Raw genomic sequence first — 21,238 nt, 5'->3', positions numbered from 1 at the left:
TTTAGCATAAATTTGTTTGAAAGTTATCATTAGTTGTATCCGCAAAACTTATTGTCATTAAGAGGTAATCCTTTAAACAGTGCAAAGTCACTTAATGTTCACTACTTTCAGGATGCTGGGTATGGTGAAAAATCATTCTTTGCACCGGAGGAGGAGAATGAAGAAGAATTTCAGATGAAGATTGATGATGAGGTAACATTTATCTTTACTCCCTAGTAAAACTCCAGCTCATATTCTAATTGTGCCAATGTACTTGAGAACAAAAGAAACAGTAGCAGGAGTAGATTATGTGGCTCCTCGAGCCTGCTCTGACATTCAATAAGGTCTTGGCTCATCTGATTTTGGCTTCAACTCAACTTTCCTGCCTGTTTTCTATAACCCTTGGCTCCCCTATAGTTCAAGAATCTCTCTCTCTCAGGCTTTACTATATTTAATGACTCAGTTTCTACAGCTCTCTGGGATAAAGAATTCCAAAGATTCACCGCTCAGAGAAGAACTTCCTCCTCATCTCCGTCTTAAATGGGCAACCCCTTATTCTGAAACTATGTATGTTGAAACACTGGTTCAGTTTCCCTCGAGCGTGAAGCATTGTTTTCCATTATTAGACCTTTGATTCAGTTTCTATTGTGCTTTCGCTTCACTAGATTTATATTCATATATATAACATATATTCAAAAACTGGAGAGAATATTTTAACACCTGCCACACCCATGCCTAGCAGTATGAGACAACAGCAAATTCATTTTTAATAGCCAAAGACCCAGGGGTAATTTAAGGAACATCTAACCCTGTTTACAATACAAGAATAATGTGTCAATCTACCTATCCATTTATCTTGTTTTACTCTTCACATTGGGAATAATTTGCATGTCTATAATTAAGATTAGCAATAAGTATGAAAGCAATTTTAGGACATTTTAATGCCACAGATTTAATCTGACCATAACTGAACTCTTGGTAGAACTGGATTATTCATGGATTGTTGCTCACGTTAGAAGGGTCTGTGACTGTTAACCACTGGATGGTTATCACTCTTAGCACTTTCCAAGTTCATGTTCTAACTACTTCGCTTTTATCTTTCTTAGGTCAGAACAGCACCCTGGAATACCACACGAGCATTCATCGCTGCAATGAAGGGTAAATGTCTACTAGAAGTTACTGGGGTTGCTGATCCTACTGGCTGTGGTGAAGGGTTTTCCTATGTCAAGGTTCCCAACAAACCACAGCAGCAAAAGGTAATCCATTAGAGCCTGAATAGTTGCCTTGTATTTTTGCTGTCTGTGTCACTATGTCAACTATTACCAATTTAACTCCAGTCTTCACACTAACAACCAGCATAAATCATTTCTCTAAATAAATTAAATGCCTGCCTCCTCATTCAAACTTTACTCAGGTACTAAAGTAAATCAGCAATTAAGACACACAACTCAGCCTTTGGGCTAGTCCTGAATACTGTTTGTAGTTGTGCTCTGAGGAGTTCCTCAGGGTGGTGTCCTAGGCCCAACCATCTTCAGCCACTTCATCAATGACCTTCCTTCCATCATAAGGTCAGAAGTGGGGATGTTCGCTGCTGATGATTGCACAATGTTCAGCACCATTTGCAACTCCTCAGACGCTGAAGCAGTTCGTGTCCATGTGCAGCAAGACCTGGACAATATCCAGGCTTGGCCTGATGTGGCATACGTAGGAATTAGGAGCAGGAATAGGCCATTCAGTGTCTCGAGCCTGCTCTGTCATTCAATAAGAGCATGGCTGATCTGATTGTGGCTTCAACTCCACCTTCCCACCTACCCCAATAACCTTTGACTCCTTTGTTAGTCAAGAATATATCTACCTCTGCCTTAAAAATATTCAAGGACCCTGCCTCTACTGCTTTCTGGGGAAGAGACTTCCAAAGACTCATGACCCTCGGAGAAAAATGTTCTTCTCATCTCTGTGTTAAATGGGAGACCCCTTATTTTTAAAGTGTGTCCTCTAGTTCTGGTGTCTTCCACAAGGGGAAACACCCGTTCAGCATTCACCCTGTCAAGTCCCCTCGGGATCTTGTGTTTCAATAAGGTCACCTATCATTCTTCTAAACTCTAATGGATACAGGCCCAACCTGTCCAACCTTTCCTCATAAGATAATCCTCCTATCGCAGGTATTAGTCGAGTGAGCCTTCTCTGAACTTATAAAGCATTTACACCCTTTCTTAAATAAGGCCATCAAAATTGTATACAGCCCTCCAGATGTGGTCTCACCAATAGCCTATATTGTAGCAAAACATCTCTACTTTTATATTCCATTTCTCTTGCAATAAATGACAACATTCCATTTGCCTTCCTAATCACTTGCTGTACCTGCATACTAACTTTTTGTGATTCATGCAACAGGACACTCAGATCCCTCTGTACCTCAGAGTTCTATAATCTCTGTCCATTTAAAAAATATGTTGCTTTTCTATTCTTTCCAAAATGGATATTTTCACATTTTCCTGCACTATACTCCCTACCTGCCAAACTTTTGCCCACTCACTTAACCTATCTATATCCCTTTGTAGCCTCATGTCCTCTGCACAACTTAGTTTCCTACCTATTTTTGCATCATCGGCAAATTTAACAACTATGCATTCGGTGCCTTCATCCAAGTCATTGTAGATAGTTGAGGCCCCAACACTGATACCTGTGGCACTTCACTCATCACATCCTGCCAACTGGAAAATGATCCTACTCTCTGTTTCCTATTAGCTACAATCCTCTGTCCATGTTATCCCCTACACCACGAGTTCTTATTTTGTGGAGTAACCTTTGACGTGGCACCTTGTCAAATGCCTTCTGGAAATCTAAGCACAGCACACCAACAAGTTCCCCTTTATCCATGTTGCTTGTTACTTCCTCAAAGAACTCCAATAAATTTGTCAAACATGATTTCCTTTCACAAATCATGTTGACTCTGCCTGATTGCATTGAAATTTTCCAAGTGCCCTGCTATAATGTCCTTAATAATAGATTCCAGCATTTTCCCTATGAAAGGTGTTGAGCTAACTGGCCTGTAGCTCCCTGCTTTTGGTCTCCATCCTATTTGTGCCACACAAGTGCAAGGCAATGAGCATCTCCAACTAAACAGAATCTAATCATTTCCCCTTGACATTCAACAACATTACCATTGTTGAATCCCTCACTATCAACATCTTGCGGCTAACCATTGACCAGAGACTGAACTGGACCAGCCATATAAATACTGTGGCTACAAGAACAGGTCAGAGGCTGGGAATTCTGCAGAGGGTAACTCACCTGATTCCCCAAAGCCTGTCCACCATCTACAAGGTGCAAGTTAAGAGTGTGATGGAATACTTTCCACTTGCCTGGATGAGTGCAGCTCCAGTAACACTCAAGAAGCTTGACACCATCCAGAATAAAACAGCCCCCTTGATTGGCACTCCATCCACCACCTTCAACATTCACTCCCACCACCACTGATGCACAGTGGCAGCAGCGTGTACCATCTACAATAGGCACTATAGCAACTCACCGAGGCTCCTTCGGCAACAACCTTCCAAACCCGCAACCTCCACCACCTCAAAGGACAAGGGCAGCAGATGCATGGGAACATCACGACCTGCAAGTTCCCCTTCAAGCCGTACATCATCCTGACTTGGAACTATATCACCTGTTCCTTCACTGCCATTGGGCCAAAATCCTGGAATTCCTTTCCTAACTGTATTGTGGGTGCACCTATACCACATTGACTGCAGCAGTTCAAAAAGGCAGCTCAACATCACCTTCTCAAGGGCAATTAGGGATGGTCAGGAAATGCTGGCCTAGCCAGTGATGCCCACATCCCATACATGAATATATGAAAAAAAGTTGGCAATATTCAGTACCAGCATATTCAATTACATGAATTGAGCTTAGTGCTAGTATCTGAATGTGGGAACTATCTATGTGGTCTTTACCCAAGAATATACATGAAGCTGTTGATCCGTGATATAGAGGTTGACTAGCAATAGTTTCAAATCAAGCATCGTTAGTAGCTTACTACTCCTGGTGCCATTGCAACAATAAAGGCTTGCATGGTATTTCCCATTTTACGTCAGGGTACCCCATTGGCTGTTAAGTGACTCCAAAAGAGGCCATAAATAAAAGTGAAATACTGCGGATGCTGAAGATCTGAAATAAAAACAGAAAGTGCTGCAAAAAACTCAGCATGTCTGACAGCATGTTTGGAGAGAAACAGAGTTAATGTTTCGAGCCCAATATGACTGTTCTTTGGAACTGAAGAAGAGGGGTCATATTGGACTCAAAACGTTAACCCTGTTTCTCTCTGTACAGATGCTGCCAGACCTTCTGAGTTTTTGCAGCAATTTCTGTTTTTATTCCAAAAAGGTCATCTTGAGGAAGAGATTGTGTAGGGACTTCCTCTGCATTCTGACACTTAATAGAATGGATTACTGACCTCCAGAGAATTTGAGAAATGATTTGTGCCTTCAGCTAACATCTGCTTGGCGTGCAAGCAGTCTTGGATGATGGCCATCAATGAAGGTCTCAATACATTGCTACTGTAGGATAGTATATGAACAAACAAGCAAAATGTACAGCAGATTTGACATTCATGTTAGAAAACATGCAGAATATCGCTGTGGACATTAGAGTTGTGACAAGATCTAATTATTTGACCCCTCCAAAAGCATTGACCTATTTTTTCTATTTAATTGCTGATGGACCTGCTTAGTGCCTTTTTCTATTTTTCGTTTGAGACTGTTAACAACAAAAATGTGCTGCAGATTTCATAAAATTTCCCTTGGAATTTTATAAACCTTTCTATGTAGATAAATGTTGACCCTTTCATCCATCTCTGTCTTTGCAAATTGATATAAATTGCCTCATTAAATGGAAACATTTAGTGAACCAATTTTCAATTCAATTTCCAGGATGACAACCAGCCTCAACCTGTGAAGAAGACAGTAACAGGAACAGATGCTGACTTACGACGTCTATCTCTGAAAAATGCCAAACAGCTCCTTCGGAAGTTTGGAGTACCAGAGGAAGAGGTAAGTTATTGAACTGCCCAATTTTACCAGCAATAAGTCCTTTTTCTTGTCTGTTCTGGAGGAAAAACTGGGATTAACTTTGATTTTAACAGGAACCTTTTAGAATTCAGATTTATTTGTTAAATTCTATTTGTTTCATTTATAACTCATTGCAATGATGTAAAATGCTGTACAAGTTTATTCAGCAAACTTCACAAAGTTGGCGCATTCAGTTGATTTTTTAAAATTCATTTTATCACAGATTAAAAAGCTTTCTCGATGGGAAGTTATTGATGTTGTGAGAACTATGTCAACAGAGCAGGCCAGGTCTGGAGATACTCCCATGAGTAAATTTGCTCGTGGTTCACGTTTTTCAGTTGCTGAACATCAGGAAAGATATAAGGAAGAGTGTCAGCGAATCTTTGACCTTCAGAACAAGTAAGGCTGTTGCTACTGATTATAACTGCACTGTGACCTTCCATCAAACACTGGGATTGTATCAGTATCGTAGTCTACTAAAGCCGCTCTTTTAAAATTCCATAATTGTAGAAATTTACCTCCCCCTTAAAGTCACAACTAGTGGAACTCTCAGAATACCACACTGGTAGTATTAATATAATAGAATTAAAACTAAATTAATAAAATATATTGTCACAACATTGATTCAGTCAACATCAGTGTCTGGTTGATGTTAGTGCTAAGTGTTGGCTAATTATAGTTGTCCTGGTCAGTGTTTCACCTTGTTGATATTTTAACATTGACCAATGTGGAGTTGAAGTCCTGTCTTCATATTGAGGATGTCTTCTATCTTGTATGGTTCTACCACTATGCTCAATGACGGAATCAGAACAGATCTAGCAGCTTAAAACTGGGCGCCCATGAAATGCTGTGGGTTATCAGCAGTATTCCATCACAATCTGTAACCTCATGGCCTGACATATCTCTTACTTTACCATTACCATCAAGTCTGGGGATCAACCCCGTTTCAGTGAGTGCAGAAGAACATGCCAGGAGCAGTACCAGAATTACCTAAAAATGAGGTGCCAATATGATGAAGCTATAACACACAAATGCTAAAAAGTCAAATCAGCGTGCTATGGATAGAACCAAGTGATCCGACAACCAATGGATCAGTTCAAAGCTTTGTGCTGCTGCCTCATCCAGTCATGAATGGTGGTGGACAATTAAACAGGAGGCTCAGTGAATATCTTCAGCCACATTGATGGTGGGTCCCTGCAACAGACAAGGCAGAAGCATTCGCAAACATCTTCAGTCAGAAGTGCCGAGTGTATGATCCATCCTGGACTACTCCTGATGTCGACAACATCATCGATGCCAATCTTTAGCCAACTCAATTCACTCTACCAGGTGATCAAGAAACATCCGAGTGCAGTGAATTCAGCAAAGGCCATGAACCCTAACAACATCCTGCCTGTAATGCTGGGTTTGTGCTTTCGAATTAGCCGTGCCTCTAACAAAGCAATTTGAGTACAGCTTATAACACAGGCATCAACCTGACAGAGTGGAAAATTGCCCAGGTATGTCCTGTTCAGAAAAAGCAGGACAAATCCAATCCGGCCAATTATTGTCTCTTTCATCTTCTCTTGGCAATTAAGAAAGTAATGGAATGTGTCATTGACAGTGCTATCAAGCGACACTTAATCACCAATAATCTGCTCACCAATGCTCAGTTGGGTTCCAAAACAAAAACACAAAATACTGGAAAAATTCAGCAGGCCTGACAGCATCTGTGGAGAGAGAAAAACAAAGTTAACATTTTGAGTCTGTATGACCCTTCTTCAGAGCTCTGAAGAAGGATCATATGGACTCGAAACGTTAACTTTGTTTTTCCCTCTCCACATGCTGTCAGACCTGCTGAGTTTTTCCAACGTTTTCTGTTTTTGTTTCAGATTTCCAGCATCCACAGTATTTTTCTTTTATCTCAGTTATTTCCATCAGGACCACTCAGATCCAAACCTCATTACAACCTCGGCCCAAACATGGACAAAATTGCTGAATTCCATATGTGAGGTGAGAGCGACTGGCCTTGACATCAAAGCAACATTAGACTCAGTGTGGCATCAAGGAGCCCTAGTAGAATTCGTAACTCCTCAGATAATGAAGGAGCCCCTATCAGCATGCAGCTAGACCTGGACAACATTCAGGCTTGGGCTATTAAGTGGCAAGTAACAATTACCATCTCCAACAAGAGAGAACCTAACCACCTCCCCATGATTTTCCATGGCATTATTACTGCCTGATCCCTCAGCTTCAACCTCCAGGAGCCACTGAAATGCTGTAACTACAAGACCAACTCAGAGACTGGATGTTCTCTGGTGAGTAACTCACTTCCTGACTCTCCAAAGCCTGTCCAACGTGCACAAGGTGCAAGTCAGGAATGTAATGGAATACTCTTCACTTCTTGAATGAGCACAACTCCAGCAAGACTCGAGGCTTGACACCACCCAGGACAAACCAGTCTATTTCATCAGTACCCCATCCACCATTTTAAACATCAACTCTCTCCATCACCAATGTGCTGTGGCAGCATTGTGTACCATACACAAGATGCAATGTGGCAATCCTCTTTTGACAGCACTCTCCAAACCTTTGATCACTATCACCTAGAAGGACATGGGCAACAGTTGCATGGGAACACCACCACCTGCAAGTTTTCTTCAGGTCACACACTGACTATATTGCCAATCCTTCATTGCTGGGTCAAGATCCTGAAACTTGGTACCTAACAGCAGTGTGTGTGTATCTGCACAACATGGACAGCAGCAGTTCAAGAAGACGGCTCATCACCATCTTCTCGAGGGCAATTAGCCTATAAGTGAGCGAAAAACAGCATGGAGAGAGGCGGACCTGGCTCGTTAAAAACAGATGGAGAAGGGACAGCAGCTTCAGGTGTGATGCAGGAAGATCGGAGGGCTGCTAATGTTATAGTTTTGTTTAAAAATTGAGTGAGGGATAAACTGAATAATTACAGGCCAATCAGTCTAACGTTGGTAGTGGGCAAATTATTGGAATCAGTTCTGAGACAGGATAAGCTGTCACTTAGGCACGGAGTAATCAAGGCCAGTCAGCATGGATTTGTTAAGGAAAGATTGTGTCTGACTAACTTGATTGAATTTTTTGAGGAGTTATCAAGGAGGATTGTTGAGGATAGTGCAGTTGATGTGGTCTACATGGATTTCAGCAAGGCTTTTGATAAATTCCCATATGGCAGACTGGTTAAAAAAATAAAGCCCATGGGATCCAGGGGAATATAGCAAGCTGGATGCAAAATTGGTTCAGCACTTGAAAAAATGGTTATTGGTTGACGAGTGTTTTTGTGACTGAAAGGCTGTTTCAAGTGAGGTTCCCTGCTTTTTAGAACCATAGAACACTACAGCACAGAAAAACAGGCCATTCGGCCCTTCTAGTCTGTGCCGAAATATTATTCCGCAGTCCCATTGACCTGCACCTAGTCCATAACCCTCCAGACCTCTCCCATCCATGTATCTATCCAATTTATTCTTAAAACTTAAGAGTGAGCCCGCATTTACCACATCAGATGGTAGCTCATTCCACACTCTCACCACTCTCTGAGTGAAGAAGTTCCCCCTAATGTTCCCCCTAAACCTTTCCCCTTTCACCTGTTTTTTTGCGGTATATATTAATGGTTTGGCCTTAAATGTAGGGAGTATGATCAAGAAGTTTGCAGAGGTTATCAGCCATTTGAGGAGGGAAGCTGTAGATTGCTGGAAGATATCATTGGACTAATCATGTGGGCAGAAAAGTGGCAAATGGAATTCAACCTGGAGAAGTGTGAGGTGATGCATTTGGGGAGCTCAGACAAGGCAAAAGAATACACAATAAATGGGAGGATACTGAGAGATGTAGAGAAAGTGAGGGACCATAGAGTGCATGTCCATAGATCCCTGAAGGTAGCAGGATGGGCTGATAAGGTGGTTAAGAAAGCATATAGAATACTTCCCTGTGTTAGCCGAGGCATGGAACATGAGAGCAGGGAGGTTATGCTGGAGCTATGTAAACACTAGTTAGGCCACAACTTCAGGACTGCAAGCAGTTCAGGTCACCTCATTATACTATGGCTGTAATTGCACGAGAGGGGGTACAGAAAAGATGTATGAGGATATTGCCAGGACTGGAAAATTGCAGCTATGGGGAAGGATTGGATAGGCTGGGGTTGTTTTCTTAGGAACTGAAGAGGCTGAGAGGATATTTGATTGCGGCGTACAAGATTGTGAGGGGCCTGGATAGAGTGGATAGCAAGGACCTATTTCTGTTAGCAGAGAGGTCAGTGACTAGGGAACAGAGATTTAAAGTGATTAATAGAGGGATTAGAGGGGAGTTGAGGAAATATTTTTTCATCCAGAGGGTGGTAGGGGTCTGGAACTTTCTGCCTAAAAAGGTAGTAGAGGCAGAAACCCTCAACTCATTTAAAAGGTGGCTGGATATGCACCTGAAGTCCTGTAATCTCCAGGGCTACGGACCAAGTGCTGGAAAATGGGAGTAGCATGCTGTTTTGGCTGGTGCAGACATGATGGGCAGAGTGGTCTCCTTCTTAGTTTTTAGATTTTCTTAATATCTGAAGATGAGGAATGTGCGGGGATGTGGTGAGGGAGTGGCAGTAAGTGAATTGCTCCTTAGGAGAGCCAGCATGGACACAATGGGCCAAATGGCTGTCTTCTGTGCTGTAACAATTCCATGATTCTATTAGTTCAGTGTTGGAACTTTTACGAGTTCCCAGGGCTTTCGAACTTCCTGCCAAAGGTGGTTTCATTTGAAATTGGACCTCCAAAATCTGAATTAGAGCTTTATCCCTGGGGTGCATCTTGCTCAAGAACCGTTTTTCTGTGTTGGAAAATGGTGAGAGTGACGGTTCCTCGGGGGAGTGCAGCCACGCTCATGGCACTGTGAGTGGCTCAGCTGCACAGTGTGGGAGGAAAAAGAGGGGAAGAGCAATAGTAGTAGGAGACTCAATAGTAAGGGGAACACACAGGTGTTCCTGTGGCTGAAGACGTGACTCCAGGATGGAATATTGACTCCCTGGTCCCAGGGTCAAGGATGTCACTGATCAGCTGCAGAGCATTCTAAAGGGGGAGGGCAAACAGACAGAGATCATGGTACATATTGGTACCAACAACATAGGTAGAAAGATGAGGTCCTACAAGCAGTATTTAGGGAGCTAGGAAGCAGATTAAAAAACAGGACCTCAAAGGTAGTAATCTCTGGATTACTTCTGGTGCTATGCGCTAGTGAGTATAGAAATAAGAGGTTAGTCCAGATGGATGCATGGCTGGAGAGATGATGCAGAGGGAGAGCTTTAGATTTCTGGGTCATTGGGACAGTTTCTGGGGGCGGTGGGACCTGTACAAGGCGAACGGGATGCACCTGAACCAGAATGGAACGAACGTCCTTGTGGGGAGGTTTGCTAGTGCTGTTGAGGAGGGTTTAAACGAACTTGGCAAGAGGATGGGACCCTGAGAGGAGGTTCAGCAGGGGGAGATGCACAGCCAAAATTAGAAGAGAGAGCGATTCTGGAAGACATAGAAATTATACGCCAGTTAAGGCACAAGAGAGTTTGGCAAGGTTGGATGGTATTTTAATGCAAGGAGTCTGACAAATAAGGCAGATGAGTTGAGGGCACAAATTGACACATGGAAATATGATGTCATTGCTGTCACAGAGACATGATTGAGAGACGGGCAGGATTGGCAGCTCAATATTCCAGGCTATAGGGTCTTCAGGTGAGACAGGGAAGAGGTATAAGAGGAGGGGGTATCACAATATTGATCAAGGAATCAATTACAGCAGCAAGAAGGGATGACATGTTAGAAGGTTCCTCAAATGAGGTCATATGGGTAGAACGTAAAAACAACAAAGGAGCAATCACATTGCTGGGAGTGCACTATAGGCCCCCAAACAGTCAGAGAGAAATAGAAGAGCAGATATGTAGGCAAATTTCAGAGAAGTGTAAAAATAACAGGGTAGTAATAGTGAGGGATTTCAACTTCCCCAACATTAACTGGGTTAGTCATAGCGTGATAGGTTTAGAGGGAGCGGAATTCTTAAAATGCATCCAGGAGAGCTTTTAAAAGCAGTATGTTGAAGGTCCTACAAGAGAGGGTGCGTTCCTGGACTTAATTTTAGGGAATGAAGCCGGGCAAGTGGTAGAGGTATCAGTGGGGAGGAACATTTTGCAGATAGTGATCATAACTCCGTTAGATTCAAGGTTGTTATGGAAAAGGACAAGGATGGGCCAGAAATCAGAGTTCTAAATTGGGGGAAGGCCGATTTTAATAAGATCAGATATGATTTGGCCAGAGTGGACTGGGAGCAGCTACTTTTAGGTAAATCTGCGTCAGAGCGGTGGGAGTCATTCAAGGAGGAAATAGGGAGAGTACAGGGCCAACATATTCCAGTAAAGATAAAGGGCGGGAACAACAAATCCAGGCAACCCTGGATGTCGAGGGATATAGATTGGATAAAGAGAAAAAGGGAGGCTTATGGCAGATACCAAGGGCTCAAAACAGCGGAAGCCCTGGAAGAGTATGGAATGTGTAGGGGGGAGCTTAAAAAGGAAATTAGGAGAGCAAAAAGGGGGCATGAAGAAACATTGGCAGGTAAAATAAAGGAAAATACAAAGTTATTTTACAAGTACATTGAGTAAGAGGATAACTAGGGAAAGAGTAGGGCCCATTAAGGACCATGGTGGTAATGTGTGCGTGGAGCCGGAAGACATAGTTCGGGTTCTAAATGAATACTTTGTGTTGGTGTTCACAAGTGAGAGGGACGATATGGATATAGAAACCAGGCATAAGGACTGTGATATAATTAAAGAAATTAGCATAGGAAGGGAGGAGGTTCTAAGTGCTCTGGCAGGCTTAAAAGTAGATCAATCTCCAGGCCCGGATGAAATGTATCCCAGGCTGTTGAGTGAGGCAAGGCAGGCGATACAGGGGTGCTGGCAATAATTTTCAATACCTCTCTGGCCACAGGAGAGGTGCCAGAGGACTGGAGGTCAATGTGGTACCATTATTCAAGAAGGGAGGAAGGGATAAACCAGGGAAATACAGGCCAGTCAGTCTAACCTCAGTGGTGGGCAAACTATTGGAAGCAATCCTGAGGGACAGAATTAATCTACGCTTGGAGAGGCAGGGATTAATCAAGGACAGTCAGCATGGATTTGTTAAGGGGAGTCATGAGTGACCAATTTGATTGAATTTTTTGAAGAGGTGACCAGATGAGGGCAATGCATTTGACGTAGTCTACTTGGACTTCAGCAAGGCTTTTGATAAGGTCCCACATGGGAGACTGATAACAAAGGTAAGAGCCCATGGGATCCAAGGCAATTTGGCAAATTGGATCCAGAATTGGCTGAGTGGCAGCAAACAGAGGGTGATGGTCGAGGGGTGTTTTTGTGACTGCATGCCTGTGTCCAATGGGGTTCCACAGGGATCGGTGTTAGGTCCCTTGCTGTTTGTGGTATATATAAACGATTTGGAGTTTAATGTAGGAGGGTTGATCAGTAAGTTCACAGATGACATGAAAATTGGTGGGGTGGTAAATAGTGAGGCGGATAGCCTTAGATTACAGGAGGATAAAGACGGGCTGGTCAGATGGGCTGATCAGTGGCAAATGGAATTTAATCCAGATAAGTGTGAGGTGATGTACTTGGGTAGGACAAACAAAGTACAGGAACACGAAGAATGGTAGGACCCTGAGAAGTACCGAGGATCAGAGGGACCTTGGTGTGCATGTCCACCTGTCCCTTAAGGTAGTGGGACAGGTAGATAAGGTGGTTAAGAAGGCATATGGGATACTTGCCTTTATTAGCTGAGGTATAGAATATAAAGAGCAGGGATGTTATGCTGGAACTGTATAAAACACTGGTTAGGTCACAGCTAGAATATTGTGTGCAGTCCTGGAATGTGCATTATAGGAAGGATGTGATTGCATTAGAGAGAGTACAGAGGAGATTTACCAGGATGTTGCCTGGGCTGGAGAGTTTTAGTCATGAGGAGAGATTGGGTAGACTGGGGTTATTTTCCCTGGAGCAGAGGAGATTGAGGGGGGACATGATTGAGGTGTATAAAATTATGAGGTGCATAGATAAGGTAGACAGGAAGGAGTTTTTCCCCTTGGAAGGGATCAATAACCAGGGGGCATAGATTTAAGGTAAGGGGCAGGAGGTTTCAAGGGGATGTGAGGAAGAATTTTTTCACCCAGAGGGTGGTGGGAATCTGGAACTGCTTGAAAGGGTGGTAGAGGCAGAAACCCTCATAACATTTACGAAGTATTTGGATGTGCTCTTGCGATGCCATGGCATACAAGGCTATGGGCCTAGTGCTGGAAAATGGGATTACAATAGTTAGGCACTTGTTTGACCAGCACAGACTCAATGGGCCAAAGGGCCTTTTTCTGTGCTGTTGACCTCTATGCCTATGTGTATGCTAATACAGCTATGTGTTTGAATTTAAGAGAATATACCAAACTGCTTTCCCAGCAACATCAGCTACTTAGAATGCTGAGTAACAAAGCCCAAACATATCTTGTTTCCAAATGGAGAAAGGTTAGAAGACTTTTCTTTACTGTTATGTCTCGCAGTGAAAACTAATTCTATCTGTTCCAAGGTTGCTTCTGAGGCATCATGTGATAGGTGTCCATCGATATGCATGTAAAACAACCACTTGGAGTAATACCCAAAACTTTATCAAACATTGCTGCTTGCATTTTAAATCTGACTTTTAGTTTGGAGTTTGTTCAAGCATTAGTCTTCTAAATCCTAGGTGTGGAGGATTCTGAATGAAGATGAATGATTATTTGTAGGGTTGTGTTGATTTTTGAAATTGGAAGCATGCACCCATCTGGCCTCTCACTGAGCCTCAAAGACAATTCTCCCTTCTGTTTGTCTGTTTTATGCAGAAGGCTGAAATGAACTGTTGCTCCATTGTGTCAGAATCTTTCATGTAGCATGGAAATGGACTTGTGCAGTGTAGAATAGTGCCATCCAACATCAAAGTATGCCTTTCAAATATGCCACCAGTGCCATCTACCGACTTTTTTCCAGAATAACTGATAGTCAGTTCCGATCCTAAAAGTGTTACAATGCACCTTTATAAATATGCGGAATGAGGGATGTGGGCTGAACTTCAATGTCAGTATCGTTACAATGCTGAATTCCAAGCTAGTTGTTGATAGCATTGTATGATAATTCTGTTGAAACTGACAAACTTGTTTTTCACAAAATTGGCAAGTGTAATTCCAGAGAATGTTGAATTTTTTTGTTTACTTTCAGGGTCCTGTCTTCAACAGAAGTTCTCTCTACAGACACAGACAGCAGTTCAGCAGAAGACAGTGATTTTGAGGAAATGGGAAAAAATATTGAAAACATGTTACAGAATAAGAAAACAAGCTCGCAACTTTCACGTGAGCGTGAGGAGCAGGAGCGCAAGGAACTCCAGAGGATGTTGATGGGAGAGGAAATTGGGAATGATAAGGACCGCGACAAAAAGGAGAAGAAAGACAGGAAAGGTTCATGTGAGTGGCATTTGCTCAGTTTTGCTGCAGGAGCGTCATCATTTTACTGACTGCTCAGTAAGATTTAGCTGCTGCTATGTGTGGGCAGGTGCTGCAGGAAGTAGGACTAAAGGTGGTGTTGCAGGATGTCAGTTGGAGGGTAAGTGATGAAGCTGAGAATGGCAAATTAAAGTTCAAAGACGTCGGAGTGCAAATGTTGATTGCGCCTGGGTAGTTTGTGATAAGTATCTTGACTGCAAATGTATAACAATCTTAGTAATTGTGCTAATCAAAATGATTGTCCAACATGCACTGAATCTACTAAACATTAGAGGCAGGTAAGCAGAATTGTGAAGTCATTGTAGCTAAGGTTTTTTGCTGTAGAATACAAATTGTAAAATTATGGGCTTTTGCTTTAACCATTTAAGACCATAAGACATAGGAGCAGAAATTAGGCCATTCGGCCCATTGAGTCTGCTCCACCATTTAATCATGGTTGATAAGTTTCTTAACCCCATTCTCCCGTCTTCTCCCCGTAACCTTTGATCCTCTTACCAATCAAGAACCTATTTATCTCGGTCTTAAATACGCTCAATGACCTGGCCTCCACAGCCTTCTGTGGCACTGAATTCCATAGATTCACCACTCCCTGGCTAAAGAAGTTTCTCCTCATCTCTGTTCTAAAAGGTCTTCCCTTTACTCTGAGGCTGTGCCCTCGGGTCCTAGTCTCTCCTACTAATGGAAACATCTTCCCCGCGTCCACTCTATCCATGCCTTTCAGTATTCTGTAAGTTTCAATCAGATGCCCCCTCATCCTTCTAAACTCCATAGAGTATAGACCCAGAGTCCTCAAACGTTCCTCATATGTTAAGCCTTTCATTCCTGGGATCGTTCTCGTGAACCTCCTCTGGACCCTCTCCAGGGCCAGCACATCCTTCCTGAGATACGGGGCCCAAAATTGCTCACAATATTCTAAATGTGGTCTGACCACATTTGGCACATTAAAGTTTGGTGTAATAGACAGAAATGATTGCTGTTGGGCAAAATTGCTGTGTTTTGCGCAAATGGATTGGTTAAACTAGGAATCCGCTGTATTGTTGACTGTAATGTGGTTGACTGAAGATAACATCGTGAGAATAGAAATAATCATACAGATAATGAAGTCTTTCTGTGTTCTTGTATTGTCTCAGTGATGTTCCGTTATTTCACCCATCAGTTTTCTCTCTTGTAGGGATATAGTTTCATGAGTACCAACAAACCTCTGATACTTTGCAATTCTTCATGTTTTGGCCTAGAAGTTGAGTGTTGGAATGCATCACAGCTGAGATCAATCATATTTGCACCTGGCATCCACATGGCTGAAGTCACTAGATGGTGGTCAGGAGTTGGAACCTCTGCTATCCCAGAGACAAAACACAATCCAGCCCTCGAGCATAACATCAGGAACTTATTGCTATGATGATTGAGATCAGCTAATTCAATAGAAATCTTGATTGAGTTTGAAACATTCTGCTCTGTATGGCTCAGCTACTTCCCATCTTTGCTAACTGGGACATGTGTCAAAGTTTTAGAGGTTTGTTGGTACTCATGAAACTATATCCCTACAAGAGAGAAAACTGATGGGTGGAATAATGGAACATCACTGAGACAATACAAGAACACAGAAAGACTTCATTATCTGTATGATTATTTCTATTCTCACGATGTTATCTTCAGTCAACCACATTACAGTCAACAATACAGCGGATTCCTAGTTTAACCAATCCATTTGCGCAACTGTGTCGTGAGGATGATCCATCCTCTTCCTGAGGTCTCCAGTATTACAAGACAAATCCAATCAGTCAATTACTGCCCCATCAGTCTCCTCTCAATCAGCAACAAAGTGATAGAAGGTGTTGTTGGCAGTGCTACCAAGCTGCACTTAAACAGCAATAAGTTGCTCATCAATGCTCAGTTTGGGGTCTGCCAGGGCCACTTGGCTCCTGACCCCATATTACAGCCTTGATTAAAACATGTACAAAAGAGCTGAACAAAAGAGGAGAAGTGAGAGTAACTGCCCTTGACATCAAGGCAGCATTTGACCAAGTGTGGTATTAAGGAACCCTAGCAAAACTAAAGTCCAAGGAGAATCAAGGAGAAAACTCTCCATTGGTTGGAGTCATACCTAGCACAAAAGGTAAGTAGTTCTGATTGTTGGAGGCCAATCATCTCAATCCCAGATCATCGCTGCAGGAGTTTCTCACGGTAGTGTACTAGGCCCAACCATCTTCAGCTGCTTCATCAATGACTTCCATCTATCCCCTTAGGTCAGAAGTAGGTATGTTCACTGATGTACTCAGCACCATTCACTACCCCTCAGGCACTGAAGCAATCTGTTTCCATATGCAGCAAGGCCTGGACAATGTCCAGGCTGGGTCTGATAAGTCTGATAGGTGGCAAGTAACTGTGGAACACAAACCTGCTGTCCTCTCTCAGGGTGACAGCATTCGTGTTCCCACCATTGCTACTCCACCACTGCCCTCGCTCATGCCTTTCAGCCAACCAGCCAAGACTGCTGCTGCCCATGCCCATGTGGTGCAGCCCAAAGCCAGGTGTTTAAGGACCAGAACTGCTCCGGATAATCCTGCAAGGCCCAGCAGTCTCCCTCAGTGAATGCCACACTGCAGCCACTGTGTTGGCAGTGTGTTTTTTTTTGTTTGTTCTTTCACGGAATGTAGATGCCGCTGGCTGGGCCAGCATTTATTGCCCATTCTGAACTGCCCTTGAGAAGTGTGCAGGAGCGCAGTGACAGGCACAGGCACCCACATGACAGGCACTAAGGGAATGCACAAGGATGAATTGTTAGTGTTCGTTTGTAGCATTGAATGTGTTGTTTCATAAAAATGCTTTTATTGGTGGCTTTTATTGCAGGATTTTAGCCAAGAGGATGTTGTTTTGGAGCATTGCAGATGAATGGGAAGGTGGGGAATTACAGGACAATAGTGGTGAAGGAAGTCCATTCTGAGAAAAGTGGAGTCCAAGTAGAAGCTCACAGGCGGAGTGAAGGCATCCTAAATGACTCCACCCTGCTTCCTCTACTTCTTCATCCTTCCCCACACTCTGACAGAACTTCTCTCTGCAGCCTTTGCTCCATCACCCTGCTGTGTTACGGAATCAGAGACACTGCAACGTGGCCTTTCTGTAAACAGGTCACTAAATCCTCCGCCCTCCCTGTGAGGATATAGGAACATTTCTTTCCAAATCCAGTAACTCACCACCAGACCTCCAAAAACACACTACAGCACTTTCACATTTTTTTAAATAATGGAATTTAGTCCAAATTACTTTATATACAAGTTGGACATCTTGGCCTTTTCAATAATGATAGTGGAGGGGTGGGTAACCCTCTTGCAGCTGAATACAGGTCATTTTGTGAATAAGTGAATGTGTTCTGTGAACCTATGCGGTTTAAGTTTGGAATACATGCATCAGATCTAATGGAACATGTGTCAGGTCTGATGTGCTCTTGCGATGCCATGGCATACAAGGCTATGGGCCTAGTGCTGGAAAATGGGATTAGAATAGTTAGATACTTGTTTGACCGGCACAGACTCGATGGGCCAAAGGGCCTTTTTCTGTGCTGTCGACCTCTATGACATTGGGGAGCTTCATTTCACCGCAATTTTTGTTTGGCTTCATTTTATTTTCTATGGGGATAAAAATCTTATGATTGTAATTACATAATTTTAGTTGTAGTAGTCAAAGGTATTTCTCCAGTTAAAAGCACTGAGATCAAGTGTGCATTCAAACCTTGAATTGCTTGGGCAGGATGGATTACCTTGTTTTAACTCATTATTTGTTAGTCAACATTAGCACCATAGTTGTAATGAGTGACTGCTGTTGGAGCTGCATCAGTGAACATACGACGAGGACAGGATTGGGCTTAACAGCAATAAAATGGTTAAATGGTTGACATGCTATGTCTCAATTCACATTCAGAAATTAGGTACTACAGGCCGGCCGTGCCATGGAACTGTATCCTTGCCTTCGGCAGCATGGGACAGGAGTGAACACCAGTTGGATTTTCCAGAATATATAGGATCTTAACCCATCACCATACCTTATTTGTTGTTCTGCCCCTCGCTAATGTGAAGCACTATTTCAAAGCAAGTTCTTTTTTGTCTTTTTAAACTCTTGTGTTTATCTGTGTGCTGGATGTGAATGCTGGAGATTGAATCGCTTTCCATTTCAGGCCCCTAGTGTTGACATTAAGCTTTCTGGACACTTATAATAGTTGCAGTGTAAAACTACCTTAACTCTGTTCAAACAGTGTGCCTGAGATGAGTACTCTCTACTGCACTAGCCATCTAGCAGCCTATCATGTGAGGCATTATTTAATGTTAAAATAGGCATAGTTTTGTGCTGTGAGCCATGCCCATCAGAAACTGATTTGAAATTGCCCAAACCTGTTTCACATAGCCAGAAGAGTGAGTAGACTTTCATTTTATTAGCCTGAGTTGGATTGGCGCTCAGGTCTGAGTTGAAAGGTCAGTGTCCAGGCCACTGGTGCACCCAGATCCTGTTTTTTTCATCTTTAGTTTAAATACTACATGGCTGTTTGATTTGAGATTAAATAATGTGATGACGTTTTTAATCTTTCAGCTTGCAGCACTCCTACACCTGGAGTGTTTCACAAAGATGATGACACAGCCTCTGTTACCAGCCTTAACTCCTCAGCAACAGGACGACGACTTAAAATTTATCGCACATTCCGAGACGAAGATGGAAAGGAGTATGTGAGATGTGAGACTGTCAGGAAAGCTGCAGTAATCGATGCATATGTTAGAATACGGACAACAAAAGATGAAGACTTTATGTAGGTGGAATGCTTACTGCTTTTCAATTACACTGTTAGACTGGTTTTATTGTTCCGCTAGAGTGCCTGAATTTGCATTTGAGGCTGAATTACTCCTGACTTATAAAAAGTTGCTTTTGAAAAGGACATCGATGAATATTGAGAAAAATTAATTCTTCGGATGCGTTTGTGACAAGCAGTATGCAGAAGGACAAATGTGGTATTCAGGCTGAGCAGTGAGATCATCCCTAAATCTCTCCAGCCAGGGCTCAGTGGTAACACTATAACATTTGAATCCGAATGTTGTGGTTCTGAGTCCCAACGCAAAGATTTGAGCACATAATCCAGGCTGATACCTGTGTGTAGCATTGAGCGAGTGCTGCATTGTTGGAGGTATCGTTATTTGAACGAGATGTTGGAAATGATAAACTGAGGCCCTAGCTGGCCTCTTTGGAGGTAAAAGATACAATGTCAGTATGTCTAAGAGGTGCCCTGGCCTTCAACCAACATCACTTAGACAGATTACCTGGTCATTAACTCATTGCTGTATGTGGTGTCTTGTGTGCAAATTGACTGCCATGTTTCCTACATTATAACAGTGACTATACTTCAAAAGTAGTTCATTGATGTAAAGTACTTCAGGATATAACTGGGTCATAAATGCAAGGCTTCATTTCATAATATATTCTTTAAATCTCTCTCTCCTCCATTAAAATCTTCCTTAAAACCTACAGCATTAACTAAGCTTTGTTCTAATGTTCCTCTTTTGACTTTTTATTTGATTACAATCCTGTGAAGCACCTCAAGATGTTTTGCTATGTTAAATTTGCTACGTAAGAAATATGAGCAGAAGTAGGCCATTCAGCCCTTGAGTCCACTCCACCATTCAATAGGACCATAGCTGATCATCTACTTCAACATAATTTTCCTGCACTATCCCTGTGTCCCTTGATGTTTTTGATATGTAGAAATGCTTCGATCTCAGTCTTGAACACACTCAACGACTGAGCTTCCACAACCTACTCATTCCAGGTATCAATCTAGTAAACCTTCTTTGAATCACCTCCAATGCATTTACATCCTTCCATAAATAAGGAGACCAAAACTGCACACGGTATTCGAGGTGTGGTCTCACCAATGCCCTGTATAACTCGAGCATAACACCCTTATTTTTATGTTCAATCCCTCTCGTAATAAAGGATAGCATTCCATTAGCCATCTTAATTACTTGCTGTACCTGCATAATAACTTTTTGTGACTCGTGTACAAGAACACCTAGATTTCTCGGCACCTCAGAATTATGCAGTCGTTCTCCATTTAAGTAGTACTCTGCTTTTTTGTTCCTCCTGCCAAGGTGTACAACTTCACACTTCCCACATTATACTCCATTTGCCAGATATTTGCCCACTCACTCAACCTATCTATATCCATCTGCAACCTCCTCATGCCCTCTTCACAACATACTTTCCTACCTATCTCTGTGCCATATGCAAATTTAGCTACCATGTCTTCACTCCCCTCATCTAAGTCATTGATGTAAATCGTAAAAAGTTGAAGTCCTAGCACAGACCCCTGTGGGACTCCACTCGTCACATCCTGCCAGTCTGAAAAAGACCCATTTATTCTGAGACTGTGTCCCCTGGTTCTTGACCCCTCCTACCCCACCAGCTAGGGGAAACATCATTCCTGCATTTACCCTGTCGAGAATTTTATATGTTTGAATGAGATCGCCTCTCATTCTTCTAAACTCCAGAGAATAAAGCCCCCCAGTCTGCTTAATCTTTCCTCATAGGACAGTACCTTCATCCCAGGAATTAGTTTGGTAAACCTTCGTTGCACTCCCTCTATGGTAAGATTATGTTTC

General features: G+C 42.6%; 1 protein-coding gene across 10 annotated transcripts in view; it reads left to right on the top strand.

Annotated features, from left to right (window-relative positions):
- The window catches only part of taf1 (TAF1 RNA polymerase II, TATA box binding protein (TBP)-associated factor), a 154,499-nt gene that overhangs the window by 77,157 nt on the left and 56,104 nt on the right, over positions 1 to 21,238 (top strand). For all 10 annotated transcript variants that reach the window (XM_078546985.1, XM_078546990.1, XM_078546991.1 and 7 more), the window contains 6 exons: positions 112 to 192; positions 1,086 to 1,235; positions 4,911 to 5,030; positions 5,272 to 5,447; positions 14,320 to 14,561; positions 19,182 to 19,395. In XM_078546985.1, coding sequence (XP_078403111.1) covers positions 112 to 192; positions 1,086 to 1,235; positions 4,911 to 5,030; positions 5,272 to 5,447; positions 14,320 to 14,561; positions 19,182 to 19,395 — 983 coding nt within the window. The remainder of the gene's footprint in view (positions 1 to 111; positions 193 to 1,085; positions 1,236 to 4,910; positions 5,031 to 5,271; positions 5,448 to 14,319; positions 14,562 to 19,181; positions 19,396 to 21,238) is intronic.

The sequence above is a fragment of the Cetorhinus maximus genome, chromosome 8 (assembly GCF_964194155.1).
Source record: "Cetorhinus maximus chromosome 8, sCetMax3.hap1.1, whole genome shotgun sequence".
Classification (NCBI taxonomy): Eukaryota; Metazoa; Chordata; class Chondrichthyes; order Lamniformes; family Cetorhinidae; genus Cetorhinus; species Cetorhinus maximus.
This window is presented reverse-complemented; position numbering and strand designations above follow the sequence as displayed.